The following is a 17,486-nucleotide window of genomic DNA, read 5'->3' on the forward strand; positions in this document are numbered from 1 at the left end:
TTTGGGAACATTTACTCTCGCGAGAGCGTCAATGGAGGTTGCATTTTCAGAATGACTGCCTTCTACAGATTCGGAGTGTCGCGGTGCTTCAAGAGAGAAAACATTTATTAAAGGGATAGTATACCCAAAAAGAAAAATTATCTTATCATTTACTCACCCTCATGCCATCCCAGATGTGAATGAATTTCTTTCTTCTGCAGAACACAAATGAAAAAGAAAAAAGTAGAGTTTTTCAGCTCTGTACAATGCAAGTGAATGGGCACCAAGATTTATAAGCTCCAAAAGCACACAAAGGCAGTATAAATGTAATCCATACGACTCCAGTGGCTAAATCTATATCTTCAGAAGTGATATGATATGTGTGGTTGAGAAACAGATCAGTATTTAACTCCTTTTTACTATCAATCTGCACTTTCACATTCTTCTTCTTTTGTTTTTAGCGATTTGCATTCTTTGTCAATATCACCACCTACTGGGCTGGGAGGAGAATTAATGGTAAAAAAAATAAATTAAAAAAAAGGACTTAAAGATTGATCTGCTTCTTACTTGCTGAAATATTCTTCTAAAAATATTTGTTCTTGTTCAGCAGAAGAAAGTCATACACATCTGGGATGGCATGAGGGTGAGTAAATGATTCGAGAATTTTCAAGTTGGAGTGAACTATTCCTTTAAATTCAAACAAAAAAAAAACGTTTTCTTACTTTTGTTTGGAATGAACTTTCGAGTGGCCTCGCCTTCAAGGGCGCAAAACTGCCATTTGGAAAAAAATGCCCTTTGTATATAGGATTTTCTGTCATTTGTTCACTGTTGCTGTTTATTTTTGTTGTTTTCATACATTTGTCAACTAAACTATATATATATATATATATATATATATATATATATATATATATATATATATAGTATATAGTGTATATATATATATATATATATATATATATATATATATATATATATATATATATATATATATATATATGCTTATCGTTGATTGTTGCTGATAACAGTAACCCTGAAAATTATTTTTTTAAATAAAAATAGACACAAACTGGTAACATAAAATACAAGGGATATTTGTTGATTTATTTAGTGATTTTAGAATTATTGTAATAATTTCATAGGACATTTATTTAATTATGTACTTAATGTTTAAACATTTATTTAATGATTTACTTTTGAGTAAAATTGGCCCTTCATAATTGTCTGTATACTGTTAATTTTCTGCAATCTATTCAGTGAATCCTGTACAAATGAAAAATAAACTTGATTTAAATGAATAGTTCACCAAAAATGACATTTCTCTCATCATTTACTCACCCTCTACCATCCCAGATGTGTAACACTATATTTCTTCTGCTGAACACAAACAAAAGACATCTCTGTAGATCACCTTATATTTAATTCATTTAAAACAATGACAAAAACTTCCAAACACATAGGTTATCACCAAAACAAATATGTAAACATACGTAATCAGTAAAGACAGACCAAACAAAATCTCATTTGCATGGTTTATTCTGTTGATCATATCAGATTATGTGCAATGATTTCAGGACACTGTATAGCAAAGCAATACAAAAGGAGCAACTTTGTTTAAAAAGTAAGAAAGTTACAGAAACATTTCATGTCTTTTTTTTTTTGTCTTTTTTTTTTTTTTTTTTTTGTCAGAGAGTTCTCTAAAACACTGTTGGGGATAAATAGTGAGCTGAACTATCTATTTTTGAGACTATCTATCTATAAGTTGTAAGTGCTGATGTGCAGCACATCTGGTGGTAGAGGTGGTGGTGATATTCTATGGTGCATGTCCATTCTCCTGGGTCTTCAGTAAGATATCCATGTAGGCACCCTCTAACAGATCTTCCTCCTTCACTCCCAGGTCCAGCATCAACTGATTTGCGATGGCCCCTTCCTCTCTGCTCTAATGTTCTTGCATCACCACTTCGAGCTCAGTGAAATCCCCCAGGCCCTCCACATAATCAACAATCACCCTGGTTTGTCCCACCATATACAGCCTCCTCTCTTTCTTGACCCTTGCTGACTGTTGCGCGTGATTTCGTGAAAGCCTACAGCGCATGCGTAGTGTAATCGTCACACTGCATGAAGCATATCATCTGTCACCTAACATTTCAATGGATTTTGTAGCAAAATAGCCACACAACAGCAGTGGGTCGACATCATTACAATAACTGAAATTGATTAGTCATCGAATAAGCACATAATCCGTAGCAGACATCAGCGTCATTAGTCTTCTGTTGGCTTTGCAGAGAGATGTTTACATCCCAGACCTCTTCCTTTCAGGAGTCCATGGACGTGGATGCAGAATTTGACAGCGAAGAAATCGCCGGATACAGCCAGAAAATACAACCGATTAACAGCTACTATGCCATATATTACTACCAGAGCACAAGGTACGGTGTTTTTCACTTGTATGGTATCATTAAGATATATAGCAAGCTAACGTTATGCTAAGGAGGCTTGCCAGGTGGGAGCTTTGCAGAACGCTGGTTGATATTTTGGGTATATTTTGTGCCACAGACTAAAGAATATGTGAATTTTATACATGCGTTTTCGGGCATTCCTAACCTCTTGCAATTTTGTAAGTGTTTTTGTGAAAATTCACGATCCAGTTTACTGTTCAGAGCCTGGTTGCATGACAGGAAACCTACGGTGCATTTTATAGAGGACAGCAAGGAAATGTATTTTATGATACAATATATCTGTAATAGTTTACCGATGGCATTTCTAGTATACCCACAAAATGTAGCATGGTTTTTCAACAGTTACCATATTTTAACCATAAGATTCGTATGAATCAATAATAATAATCATCAAAACTATGGTAACAAAAATCATAATTATTCTGTCGAAAACAAGGTTAGTGTAGTTTTATTTGTATAATAATAATAATAATAATAATAATAATAGTTATTATTAATTCGTTTTTAAAATCATAATTCTTACCACACACCAAAGAATAAAGAAGGTTATTACAGGCATGATTACTGCAGTTTTACTATAGTGAAACCATGGTTAATTTAGATTAAATATATAATAATAAAAAAACCAAAAACATCATGGTCCTTTAGTACAAATTAACTATGTTACTATTGTAAAACTCTACTTTTAAAACTTTTCTGTTTCCATAGTTTTTCTTTTCTTGTTTTATTATCATGGTTTTAATGTTTATATCATGGTTTAAATATGATTCCTGTGGTAAAACCATGGTCAGTTTTGTGGTTTCTATAGTTTTACTATGAATTCCATAGTTCAACTATACAGTTGAAGTCAGAAGTTTACATACACCTTTGCCAAATACATTTAAACACAGTTTTTCACAATTCCTGACAGTTAATAGTAGAAAACATTCCCTGTGTTAGGTCAGTTAGGATCACTGCTTTATTTGAAGAATGTGAAATGTCAGAATAATAGTAGAGAGAATGATTTATTTCAGTTTTTATTTCTTTCACCACATTTCCGGTGGGTCAGAAATTTACATACACTTTGTTAGTATTTGGTAGCATTGCCTTTACATAATTTAACTTGGGTCAGATGTTTTGGGTAGCCCTCCACAAGCTTCTCACAACAAGTTGCTGGAAGTTTGGCCGATTCCTCCAGACAGAACTGGTGTAACTGTGTCAGGTTTATAGGCCTCCTTGCTCGCACACACTTCTTCAGTTCTGCCTACAAACATGATGCTTCCACCCCCATGCTTCACGGTTGGGATGGTGTTCTTTGGCTTGCAAGCTTCACCCTTTTTCCACCAAACATTACGATGGTCATTATGGCCAAACAGTTAAATTTTTGTCAGACCAGAGGACATTTCTCCAAAAAGTAAGATATTTGTCCTATGTGCACTTGCAAACTGTAGTCTGGCTTTTTTATGGCGGTTTTGGAGCAGTGGCTTCTTCTTTGCTGTGCAGCCTTTTGGGTTGTGTCGATATAGGACTCGTTTTACTGTGGATATAAAAACTTGTCTACCTGTTTACATTTATATATATATATATATATATATATATATATATATATATATATATATATATATATATATATATATATATATATATATATATATATATAAAATATTATTATTATTATTAGTTGTAAAAATTTTTACATGGTTTTAAACACCATGATATTTGTACCACAAATTAACCATGTTACTAAGGTAAAACTCTGCTTTTAAAATTTTTCTGTTTCCATAGTTTTAATTTCCCTGTATTATTACTATGGTTTTAATGTTTATATCATGGTTAAAATATGGTTCCTGTGGTAAAACCTTTCATTTCGTGGTTTCTGTGGTTTTACTACAAATTCCATAGTTCAACTATAGTTACTGTAATAAAACCATGGTAAATTAATTTTAATAAGGGATGGTTAAAGCTATTGTGAGGGAACAAAGAAACATAGTAACACTTTATAATAAGGTTAAATTCTTAGTTAATGCATTAGAAACTAACAATGAATAATATATTTTTAACAGCGTTTATTAATCTTTGGTAATGTTATTTAATACAAATACAATTGTTCATTGTTACATCATTTTAGTTCATAGTGCATTAACTAATGTTAACATATACAACTTTTGATTTTAAAAATGTATTACTTTATGTTGAAATTAACATTAACCTAGATTATTTTATTGTTTATTGTTAGTTCATGTTAACTAATGTTAACAAATGGAACCTTATTGTTTCCTTAAACTTACTGTCAGAGCAAACTATTGCGGGGAAACTATTTTAGAAAATATGTTCCCTCCCTGTCCTCTAAGGTGCTCCATAGAAAACAAATATCTTGCAGTTGCAAAAAGCCTATCCTAGTCTATTGGTTTGATGAATTATTAGCTTTGTTTTTGTTATTATGGTATAAATAAATTCTGTTTAGATTTTATATTCTTTTCCCTCTGATAAATCCATGTACTGAGTGTATGAACGCAGTGTAATCTTTATAATGCAAAGCATACTTGGAAAGCATAATAAATGACCATCTAGGCCAGTGAGAACCCCAGGAGACGATTTTTTCTATATGAACACTCATTAAAATATTAAATGCATTATTAAACAACCCAGATCTGAGGCTTCTGGAGAGAGTGTGGCCTGGAGCCAGAGGAGATCAGACTCAACTACAAGTCAGGATGATTTTAGGTAAAGAGGGTCCTTCATCTCTCAGTCATCTCAGACCTGTGACTTTCGGTGTTGTGAAATCATGGCTTCAATCAAATATTTAGGTTTGGCTTTTCATCATGTGGGCTTGTTCGTGTCATCCGTTTCCATTGAGCTGAACTCTGTCTTATATAAATCCCTGTTAGGTGCTGCTGCTGCTCATTGCTTCATTTACTATTTATCTATCTGCTTGTCCACTTTGTCCTTGCTTGTTAGTGTCATAACTGATCTGTTTTGTAACATATATATTTTCCACTCTTAAAGTCTCACCCTACTGGACACCAGTTTACCATCAGAGGCGGAGCTAGAACTGCATAGCTACATCTCCCGCAGGTTGAACAAGGGTGCTCTGCTTGGTGGTATGGGAAACATTGCCACAGTGGATCTAAGGTAGCCCTTTACCATTTTCAGAGTAGTGACACTCAAATACATTTGCATCACTTTTTGTTTATTATCCTTCAGCCCAAATCCGACACTGGTTTGGACTAAAGATCAAAACCCAAACCTTTGTTGTGTTCTCATTGTATTCCCAATTAAGAATAGTTTAATATCACAGACTATTGTGATAATATTAGGAATACACCGATGTATTGGCTGCCGATATTTATCTGCCAATTATTGACCAAATGAAAACCATCGGTATATCGCTAATAAGCATGAAAACCAAGGGTGTTGGTTTGGTCTGAATGTTGTTTCTAAAGAAATAAACAAATTAAGAACTGACCACTGCATGGTTAGGAGGGGAAAATGTGATATGCGATACACGTGGATAATATGCAGCGATATGCGATGCGATAAACCTAAGGTTTATGGGTAAAAATCAAATGTTGTCTTTTTTCAAGAAGATTTACCAAAGGGACATAGTGACATTCTGTAAAATGTATTATCAGACATTAAAAAATGGAAATCTAAACAAAGAATGGTCTAAATTAACAATTTACATGTGCAAAATGACATCACAAGATTAAAAAATTATGGGGAGAATGGAACAGACAAAAAGGTTTTTTGGTTAAAATCGGTATCGGCCAAAATGTCGGTGCATCCCTATTTAATATCATCAATACTATAATTGTTTTTAATTACTTTTATGGTCAATTCACTGTTTTTGTGTGTTCAAGCATTCCTGAGCAAGCGGTGGGCTGTTACTGCTGTCTGCTGGAACAGGAGAAATCTCCTGAACAGCCTGAGGCTGATGGCAATGGCTGGGTGGTGTGTCTTCTTGGAGAATCAGAGAAGGGTCTGAATCTATATCCTTAAATCAGAAATGGCTGGCCATTAAATTGTTGGAAATTGCACAAATGAATTCAAATATGTCAGCATATCTGCAACAACTACAACATTAAGGAATAAAGTGATACTGAAATACGACTCTACAAGAGTAATACACAAGAGTTATATTAGTTGTAATTTACAAGAGAAACAAGAGTTTTATTAAACAGTCCTTAAACAGGTTATACTAGCTTTACCACTGCATTATTATTAAGATTTATAATAATAATTAAAAAATATATATATTTGTTGTTCCTTAACCTTACAAACATTCAGAATTGAGCTGGACAAGTATGTCCAGGGTCTGCAGGGTAGTTTGACCCAAGAGGTGAGAAAATGTTTGAGACAATGTACATACAAATAACACTGTGACCTAAATCCAGTTACGTATCTCAGTCAATATTTACTAGCACACTGCCTCTGAATATTGGATTTCTATGAGCTGACACTATTTGATAACCCCTGTTTACAGATGCAGAATTTGGAGATGGATGTCAGGCCCTACCTGAACCGCTGGTATGAAGAATCAGTTATGCATATTCACAGAGTGGTTCAGCTGTTGCAGGCGAACATTGGGTACCTTCTACATGCTGTAAGAAACCACTGTTGTCTATACCATATGAATTCTATAAAGTCACGTAAAAAAAAAAAAAAGAGAATATAGACGCAAAGTTAACACTTTACAATAAGGTTCCATTTGTTAACATTAGTTAATGCATTAGCTATCTTGAACTGACAATGTTACCTAGTTAAAAATACTGTACAATTGTTCATCGTTAGTTCATGTTAGTCATTATGCATTAACTAATGTTAACACACAATTTTGATTTTAAAAATGTATTAGTATATGTTGAAATCAACTTAGGCAAAGATTAATTAATTATGTAAAAGTTGTTCATTGTTAGTTCAACTAGTGTTGTTAAGTGTAAAGTGTTACCAATGCAAATGATGTGTGGCCATTCGAGTACAAGGTTAGCAAACCTTCTTCCCAGAGATTTTTCATAATCACATTCTAATGTATTTAAATGGATAGTTCACTCAAAAATTTATATTATGTAATTTACTCATGCTAATGATGTTCCAAACCCAAATGACCTTCTTTCTTTAGCAGAACTCAAAAAGAGATGTTAGGCAGAATGACTGCCCAAGTCACTATTCACTTTAATTGTATTTAATAAATGATGCAATGAAAGTGAATGGTGATTATGGTTGTCATTCTACCTAACATCTCCTTTTGTGTTTCATGGAAGAAAGCCAGACGGATGATTGATGACAGTATTTTCATTTTTGGGTGAATTATACCTTTAACTGTGGATGGCCAGCCTGTTTTGTAAGCATGCTAAATTAGTCTAGCCTAAGTATGGATCACTGATAAAAGAGTTCTCTGCTTTAGGCTTTGAGTCACAAAACTGTAGAAGTCACAGGGGCAGATGAGAAGACAAAAGCAGATGTAGCTAGGTAAGCAAACAGGATTTTCTCCTCATAATCCAGTATAAACACTGACATCCATTGCAATTATGATGGCCATTGTCTTTTTTAGATTTATCAAAGCAGCAGGCCTCCAGGGTCTAGTCCAAGAAGACACTGCCACAGCATCTCTGTGTATGGCCATCTCAGAGGACTTGCACACCAATCTGATAATCAACTGCTCCACCAGTCCACCCACACTTACCAATGCAGGTCAGGATCATTACCACACCCACTAAATCCACAGTCCTTCTTCCTTTATTAACATATTATTTTGATAATGTTGTGTTGAAGTGGTATTTTGACTTCTACAGTCAGTAATCAGTTCTGTGATGACTGGATCCAGGCCTTCCTCAATTGTGCTGAGCGCTTTAACCCTTTTCTCCTCCGTCAGATCGTGGAGAACTTTAAACTGAAGGTGAGTATTATCCATATAATACATGATGCAATTGAATAGTATCCCATTCTTTGCAATTTGGTTCCCTGATCTGACATTTAGAACTTTTATTTTGTCACTGGTAACCCTCTGCAATCTGTTTAACCCTGCTATTGCCTTTGGGTCATTTTGACCCCGGAGAGGTAGATAATTATTTTTAAATACCACAGGTTTTTAGTACAGGATAGGGTTGCAAGGTATACCAGTACTAACAAAATATCGTGATGCCAAACAAATTTAAAACAGTTTGATATCATCAATTTTGGCTTGTTGTCATATTAAAGTATGCTGCCATTAGCAAAATGTAATATAATGTGTGAGTTTTGAGATTAAATAAAAAACCATTTGAAAATAATAATAAAAAAGCCTACTCTATATGGCCAAGTGTGATCATTAAACCGCAGAAGGATGTAATTTAATGAAATATTATAGACGCATGTCCTGCACGCCACAGTATGAATAAGAGGCACCTCTCTGCAGTCATCTCCTTCACACACACAGGCACGCACACGAACACACACACAAAAGCAACACACAGTACTAATGCTTGATTTTCATGCAGTGTGTCCAATAGTATCAATCTGCAGAACACAGATCAGTGTGTTGAGTGTACTGTAATAACGGCAGTGAACTCTCAAATTAACTCTCTCAGTTGCAGCTCAGAGATTTCAGGTCGTAAATCGCGGGAAGCTTGATATAACGAGCTCTTAACAAACAGGAAGAACTTCTAAGATCTTTCAAAATAAAAGTCCTGCTGAAATGTGTGCTCCGTTCCAATGGATTCGTGAAATTGAAGACATAAAAAAAGTGTAAAAGTGTAATATTCAAAGCAGTCAAAATAATACTCATAGTAACAATAATTAATATTAATATTAATGACCATATTAAATGGTTATATTATTAGTATTTTTATCTCTAAGCAATATCACAAAAGCAAGTGTACTGAATATCAGCATGATGTGATTGAGCCATGGCAGCCTTTCACCTCAGGTAATCAGATTTTTTTCATTAATACTGTAAAGCTCTGTTGTGCATCTTTATTTTTTTTTATCCAAAAATAATATCTATCTCTCTGTCTGTCTGTCTGTCTGTCTATATACTGACGGCCAAAAGTTTGGAATAATGTTAAGATTTTGCTCCTATGGAAAGAAATTGGTACTATATTTCACCAAAGTGACATTCAACTGATCACATTGTATAGTCAGGACATTAATAATGTGAAAAATGAATATTACAATTTGAACTACTTCAAAAAGTTCTCATCAAAAAATACTCCTCATGCAGCAATGACAGCTTTGCAGATCCTCGGGTGACATTTCACTCCACACCTCCTGTAGCACTTGCCATAGATGCACACACATTTTTAATCCAAACGCCACATTAGACTGAAAACATAATGATAACATACAGCTTCAAGGTGTCTCTTTCTCTCGGCGTCTCTCTCCCGACTGCAGCTGTGCTCCCAGCTTTATCCCTCGCCTGACTCACACAGTAATCACTCACTGCTGGGCGAGATCATTCGCCCCAGGTGCACACCTCAGCCTTGCTCCACACTGTCATCACTCCGCCCTGCCTGGCCTGCCACACTGTACAGTATATATTTGAATAAACACAATTTGATCCTAACATTTATTTAAAACTTTTAACTTGAAATCCAGAAAAATTCAAACAGAAAAGGCATTATTTGTATCTATAAGACTATGCAGTTCTCTTAGACAAGTCATTTTCTGTGTAATTTCATAAAAAATCGGATGTTTTGAAATTTGTTGCCTAAGTATCGAGTTAGTATCGATACCGAAGTACCAGGGCTGGTATCGTACCGAAGCCAAAATTTTGGTATCAGAGCAGCTCTAGTACTTGAATCAAACTTTGTCAAGGCTATTAAAATATACAAGAATTTATTTTTTTTAAATATATTTTAAACAAAATAATTTAAGAGTTAGACGCACTGATTCCTGTACAAAACAGACATGACAGATGGAAAAAACATAAAACACATGTCTTCACATGCATCACACTGGTTCTCTGTAGTTAATATATTTTCGAAAATGTCAAAGAATTTCTACTTTTTATTTATTTTTGGTCTAAATCAAGTTGTAAACCTGCTAACATTATGTGTGAAATTATCCATCAGAATATAAATTTAAAGCAAAGCAGCACAACAGTTGATACCGCCAGATCTGCCAAGCCAGAATAATTTTTTGGAGCAAATCCTATATCTTTATAGTACCCCACCAGGTGTTATTCAGGGTTCTCAAACTTCCCATAGATATGGAAATACTGGATATATTAGGATAAAAAAAAATTCCAGGCCTTGATGAGACATATGAGAGTAAATTTACATTTTTGTAGTTACAGTGTGCTCCATTCTGAAATTATTTAATTGGATAGTAATTGCTCTTTGTGAGTACAACCTCTATAAAATTATATTTAAAAATGTATATAATTGCAAAAGATATGGAAACCCTCATAAGATTGAAAATGGCAAATAATGTGAACTTACCTGCTGCACCTAACAGCAACCTGAACTCAGTGGTATCATTTCAGTAGTCTTCAACATGCAATCTCTCTCTCCATGCAGGCCATTCAGGACATGAACAACCTGAAGCGCTTCATTCGTCAGGCAGAGATGAGCCACTATGCCCTGTTCCGCTGCTGTTTGTTCCTGCAGAGCTGCGGAAATGGAGACGTTCTGCTGCAGAATGCGCGTGCTGAGCACAGCAGCCTTCCCGAGGCCTGCGGAATCATTAAAGTTCTGGAAGAGTTCCTCGGTGAGCATGCGCAGGGCACACAGTACTGACGCCTCTCTGTCCGCAGGGTGCCACAAGGTTTCAAAAACTCACCTGTCCGAGAACCATCAAAGCCAGTGCTTTTCAATTCCGTTCATTGAGGGCTGCCATCCTGCAGAGTTCCGTTCCAGCCCTGCGCATACACACTTGCTGTAATTTTCAAGTAATGCTGAAAATTTTGATCAGCTTATTCAGGTGTTTGATGATTAGGGTTGGAGCAAAACTCTGCGTTAATGGAATTGAAAACAGATTCAATTCAATGGACCAACTGAAAATACTACATGCTCCAGCTTTATTTAAAAAAAAAAGATTGGTTATTTATATATATATATTAACACTATAATGTTTATATGTAACACCTGATTCTAGTATGTCGTAGCCGATGTCTTACGCATCATTTAAAGATGTGCGACGTTAAACAAAGTGTTAAGCAGACAGTCCTGTACATTAATGGTTTGTAACACTGAAGAAGGAAGCTAATCCTTTTATCATGAAGCTCAGCACAAGCCAATAGCATGATAGCTTTTTTACACTCTGACAAAAACAACAGATTACAGTGGAAATTACACTTACCTTTTATAGTCTGATATTTTTTTTTTTTTTTTTGTCCAAGTGATAAATTTGCTAATATTTGAGTACTTTTGTATTTAGGTCTATGATTTAGGAGTTTTTCGAGAATTTGTGACTTCATAATTAATTCTTTTTCATATTTCTCCTTAATGGCTATCTCATAATTTTTCTTACCAAAGACCGACAAGACCTTAAAAACTGTATGTGTATATATTGATCATGTTGTAAAACGTGTTTCTATCTTGATTTGACGTGACTGTACTGTAATTTGTGCCAGCAACATTTCATTCTGTCGGAACTTGAAAGAATTAAAGCAGTGTGAAAATAAACTCTGGATTGAGTCTCACTGTATTTTGTTCCTTGTGAAATTTAGAGAATGTTTAAAATCACAAGTTTAAGTTCACAAATGACCTCTTTATATACAGTCTAAACACATTTATATGAAGCCGATTTGTTTTTTTAATTTTATTGACAGTTTTAATTTTATTGACCACAAATTTGTAATGTTAAATATGTGATTAGGCATGATTCATTTAAAACAATTTTCCAGTATAACACAAATACAGACACAAGTTTGTCATTCCTTGCAATCATGCATTGCACAAATAAGATACCTATCAATTCACTTAAACTATACTAAATCTTTCATTTATGTTAAATAAAATTCCTTCAGAACAGTTTCAGAAGACATTAAACTTGCTCTTGAAATGTGATTGGAATTGGTCCACTTCACCATTTAAAAATCTATGTGTGCATCCAAGTATTATGTGGACATTTACAATGTTAAAATTGATAAAAATATGAACTAATGTACAACTCCAAAACTGTAGATACACATAGCATGACTCTCCTTTACAATGACACTTCTTTCATATTCATATGGTGCATTTTGGTAAACTCATATCTGTTTTCAATCCTTGCAAATTCATTCTGAAATTTTGATGTCAAAGGCTACCACTCCATGAAAAGAAAACCCTAGGTAGAAGGTAACATTTTTATTTGAACTTGGCAAAGAGGCAGAAAAAAGTGGAATGACTCCAATATTGCTGAGATTAGATACACAAATTAACAGATTTCCATTTTCGGTGTATCCAGTAACTCGTCTAAGCAGTCGAACAACATCTGGGTTTGTCCATACTTCACCACCTTGCCACTTAAGGCATCTCTCACTGAAAGTACCCTTGATTAATTTATCAATTGTGGTCTTGTGGACAATTTTATTGAGACCCCGTGCTTTTCCAAGGAGAAGGTGAGTTAAAATTCTACCTTTTCTTGAGGCAGGTTTTAGCTTGTGTCTGTGAAGTGCTTTTATTGCATTTGTGACAGTGTCTCTCCTTTTATTTGATGGATGTGTACCCATAGAATCTTATGGCCAAAATAACAATAAAAGGAGAAAGTATGCAATTTCTGGTACAGCAGTTCTTCACTGCACAACTTTCTGCTGAGATCTTGAAGTTCTTTAATAGAAAGAAGATTCCCAGAGCCAGGTGAAGCGCAAGAAAGAGCTATCTGACAGAAGATGAAGTTTATGAGCTCTATCCAATCAAGATAGTTTTTCAGGTCACTTGGGAAAAGGCTGATTATTCTCTCAAGCTTTTCTCTAGCTCTTTGTTTGTTGTTGTCACAGAGCAGGTAAAGAATTGTTGTAACATTGCCACCTCCAAGTTGGAAAATGTTCATTTGTCTCTTGAAAATGACTACCTCATCCTCTTGAATGGAACCACAGACAAACTTGGCATACACTTCACTTTTGATGAGCCATTTTATTGGATTATTTACCTTTTCAGGCTCTCCTTCATCCAGCTCCACTTTCTCAGAACTGTAAGTCTGAAAGCAAGCTAAATCCTCACAAATGCATTCCAGGGCAATTCTAATGCTGTCTTTCATTCCTTTCAAAAGGCCATGAAACTTTTGCCAAGGTTTTTGTACTACCTCCGGTATGTAGTCAGTAAGCAGGTAATCCATCAACTCAGACTTCCCCACTTTGGTAGCAAAAACATCTACATATGAGGCAGTGGTGGTGGCTCAGTGGTTGAGGCTCAGGGTTACTGACCAGAAGGTTGGGGGTTCAAGCCCCAGCACCACCAAGATGCCACTGTTGGGTCCTTGAGCAAGGCACTTAACTCCAGGTTACTCCGGGGGGATTGTCCCTGTAACAAGTGCACTGTAAGTCGCTTTGGATAAAAGCATCTGCCAAATGCATAAATGTAAATATGACAGAAGTTCAATCAATTGACATCCAATATCAACTTCTCCAAAATAAGAAGTATTCAAGCAGACTGCCTTTGACTGTGAACTTTTAAGCAATTACTTTTAGAGCTGTATCAATAATGTCAATGACATCCTCTGGTTTATTTGAGTCTTTCTTGCATATGGCATCATAGAACCACTACATGTACACTTGTCCCAATGTGTCAAGTATGTACAGTACATGGTATAATCCATTACTTCAGAATTGATATAACAGGTGTGGGTGAGAAACAGATCAATATTTAAGTCCATTTTTCCTATAAATTCTTCTCTCTGCCCAGTCGGTAGTGATATGCATGAAGAATGTGAATAACCAAAAACACAAAGTGAAAGTTAAAGTGGAGATTGACTGAGCAGGGAGGAAAATTAATAGTAAAAAACGAATTCAATTATTGAAGTGTTATTGGAAATGAATGTAGTCAGAAGAAAAGTTGTTATTGGTCAAACTTAATTTTCTTAGAGGCAACTGTACTTTGAGGTTGCTTGACTCATTGCTTATCAACATACAAAGAATAAGCCAAGATGATCCTGATAAATACAAGGAACTTTTTTGATAGTTATGCCTGCTGCTCTCCCTCTTCACACTGTACCTCTTCCATTTTGATAATGCACGCCAGAATTTCCGGCCTGCCAATTCATACCAGCCAGATTATACTGTATGAACATGTATGAAGCACGATTACATAATGAGATGGCTGACTCCATATATTATTCAATCAATTCTGATTTAAATTGAATTAAATTACCTTACCATATTTTCAGTTCTAATGGTGGCTATGTGTTTACCATCATGTTGAGCTGATCAGATAAAAACAAAATGTCCCACAGCATTCTCAGAAAAGTCTGAAATAGTTCACTACAAAAAAATACATATTCTGTCATGGGAAGTGATGTTACCTTGATATGTTGTATTCTTATATTTGGCATAGAGGGAAACCATAAATGTGGGAACCAGGCAAAATCGGTTTGTCATTAAAAACTTTTTTTTTTTAATCTCACTCTCTCATGCGTTTTTGTTCAGGACAAAGTGACAAAATGAATTATGATCTTTCCAGTACATTCAGCGCCTACAGATCAAGAACTACAGCACCTGTTTGGAGAATATTGTCAACAAAAAAGCTAAAAAGACTTGTAGTATTTTTCGTGGTTATCTTTTTGATTAAGGAATTAACATTTTGTACACTCTGGTATTTTCTGTATATATTTGTATAATGTTGTATATTATGTTCTGTTAATAAAAAAAAAAATGCAAATGGAGGGCAGGAAGTGATTTTCTACATCTCCTATTCATAGCATAAGGTTCGCGTCCAACATATGTTGTGATTTTCTGTTTATACCTTTCTCTCGTAATAGCGTGTAAACTAGTACAGTACGGACTTTCCTGTCCTTCCTGTTTTCCTCCATCTTGTCCTCAATGCTTTTCATTCTCTGCCCTCCATCTGAATTTCGCGCTTCATCAGAGTCACGTGACTGCAAACGAACGGCATGGAAGGGGGGGAAGAAATAACGCAGTGAAATGGCCAAACATCACAATCCGGAAAGCTTTTGTCAATTAATTATATCCGTTTTCTTCAACAATATTTTTCTAATGATGAGGTTAAAAAATTGAGAACAAAATATTTTACATTTCCAATCGTAATTTCTTTTAACTATTTTATGTACAATTCCTCTCAAATACCTCACGGTACAATTACTCAGGGATGATGGAGTAAAGAAAACGACTCGGTTACTAACGTAACCTCGGTTCCCTGAGAGGAGGGAACGAGTATTGCGTAAGTAGCTTACGCTATGGGAAAACTCAAATATTGAAGTCTTTATGTAAAACGCATTGCAGCTGCACAGCAGACAGTAATGAGCGAGGCAGCTCAGTCATTGGCTGTGCTGCGGCAACTGCTCGAACCAATGACGGGGCGACTCTGAACGCGCGACCAATGGGTGCGCGCCTCGCGTTCGCGCGCTCAGAGCCCGCCGAAATTAGCATAGCCAGGCTATATAATGGGCACCCCGTCATGCGAGTTCCTTTAGGTTCAGTCGACTGAAGCGAACTGACCGAGCACAAGCACGGCAGCTTACACAATACTCGTTCCCTCCTCTCAGGGAACCGAGGTTACATTAGTAACCGAGTCGTTCCCTATCAAGAGGTCTCTCGTATTACGTAAGTAGCTTACGCTATGGGAACACCCTGCAAAACGCCGTGCGTGCTGACTTCGCTCTATAAAGCCAGAGGCAGATGCCTGAGCCTTAAAGCAAAGTGATTATTCCACGAGCCGGCCAATGGCGAGCTATATAATGGGATAACACAGAGCGCCTTTGCCCCAAGGTGGGGTGCTCATTGTACAAACACAAGCACATATCTTATGTACTGAGTTTTTTATGTACTGGTACGCATAAAAAATCCTCTAAGTCGGTCAGAGACGGACCTTATAAGGGAGGAGACAATGCCCAGCATATACATACTCTATTCCATTCTATAGTCAGGCTGATAGAATGTTGGAATGTAATGAGGGGACCTGTAGGTTATAAAACCTGATAAATGTCGAAGGCGAGGCCCAGCCTGCAGCCGCACAAATATCTTCAATGGGTATCCCACTCGACCACGCCCACGAGGAGGCCATGCTCCTCATAGAGTGAGCTCTGACGCCTAAGGGTCATTGAAGGCCCTTGGCTTCATAAGCCAGCGCTATAGCATCCACTATCCAGCGCGATATTCTTTGCTTTGAAACTACAAGACCTTTAGTGCGGCCGCCAAAGCATACGAATAATTGTTCCGTCTATCTGAACAGGGCAGAACGTTCCAAATATACTCTGAGCGCCCTGACTGGGCAGAGTAAATTAGCGTCGCTTTCGTCTGCTGGGGACGATAGCGCTGCCAGAGATATCACCTGTACTCTGAAGGGTGTAGAGAGCACTTTAGGAATATACCCGTGCTTTGGCCTAAGGACAACTCTGCAGTCGTTAGGTCCAAATTCCAGGCAAGCAGCGCTCAATGACAGCGCGTGCAGGTCGCCCACTGTCTTGACTGAAGCGAGTGCCAGCAAGAGCGCGGTTTTGAGCGAGAGCTGTTTAAGGTGCACGGTTCGGAGAGGTTCGAACGGGGCACCCTTGAGTGCGTCCAGGACCGTGGCCAGGTCCCAGATCGGCACCGAGGGGGGGCGAGGAGGGTTCATCCTCCTAGCGCCTCTTAGGACATGAATGATTAGATAGTTTTTCCCTAATGAATGTCCTTTATCAGGATTGTGTGACGCCGCTATGGCAGCCACATAGACTTTGAGCGTGGAGGGTGTGCGGCCCGCCTCCAGCAGCTCCTGCAAAAAGGCGAGTACACTTGGTATCTCGCACGATTTGGGGTTCAAGCTTTTGGTATCACACCAGTCGCTGAACACTTTCCACTTTTGAGCATATAAGCGCCTCGTAGAGGGCGCTCGCGCCTCAGTGATGGTTCTCAAAACTCCACTGGGGAGGTTCTCGGGAACCCGTTGAGGGGCCATGCATGGAGGGCCCACAGATCGGGCGGGGATGAAAAATCATCCCGTTGGCCTGCCTGAG

The 17,486-nt window shown here is 36.8% G+C and overlaps 1 protein-coding gene across 2 annotated transcripts; it reads left to right on the top strand.

Annotated features, from left to right (window-relative positions):
- Positions 1–2,087: 2,087 nt before the first annotated feature.
- On the top strand, positions 2,088–12,018 carry LOC127652276 (protein Njmu-R1-like). 2 transcript variants are annotated; one of them, XM_052138422.1, is made up of 11 exons: positions 2,094–2,163; positions 2,265–2,408; positions 5,067–5,141; positions 5,424–5,549; positions 6,278–6,406; positions 6,699–6,756; positions 6,901–7,020; positions 7,822–7,886; positions 7,969–8,108; positions 8,210–8,313; positions 10,913–12,018. In XM_052138422.1, exons 2-11 carry the CDS (start codon positions 2,269–2,271, stop codon positions 11,129–11,131), a joined length of 1,176 nt encoding a protein of 391 aa, XP_051994382.1. In that variant the 5' UTR covers positions 2,094–2,163; positions 2,265–2,268; the 3' UTR covers positions 11,132–12,018. The 2 variants fall into 2 exon arrangements, with proteins under 2 accessions (XP_051994381.1, XP_051994382.1); XM_052138421.1 differs by lacking the exon at positions 5,067–5,141 and having other exon boundaries at positions 2,088–2,408.
- The last annotated feature ends 5,468 nt before the right edge of the window (positions 12,019–17,486 follow it).

The sequence above is a fragment of the Xyrauchen texanus genome, chromosome 12 (genome assembly GCF_025860055.1).
Source record: "Xyrauchen texanus isolate HMW12.3.18 chromosome 12, RBS_HiC_50CHRs, whole genome shotgun sequence".
Lineage (NCBI taxonomy): Eukaryota > Metazoa > Chordata > Actinopteri > Cypriniformes > Catostomidae > Xyrauchen > Xyrauchen texanus.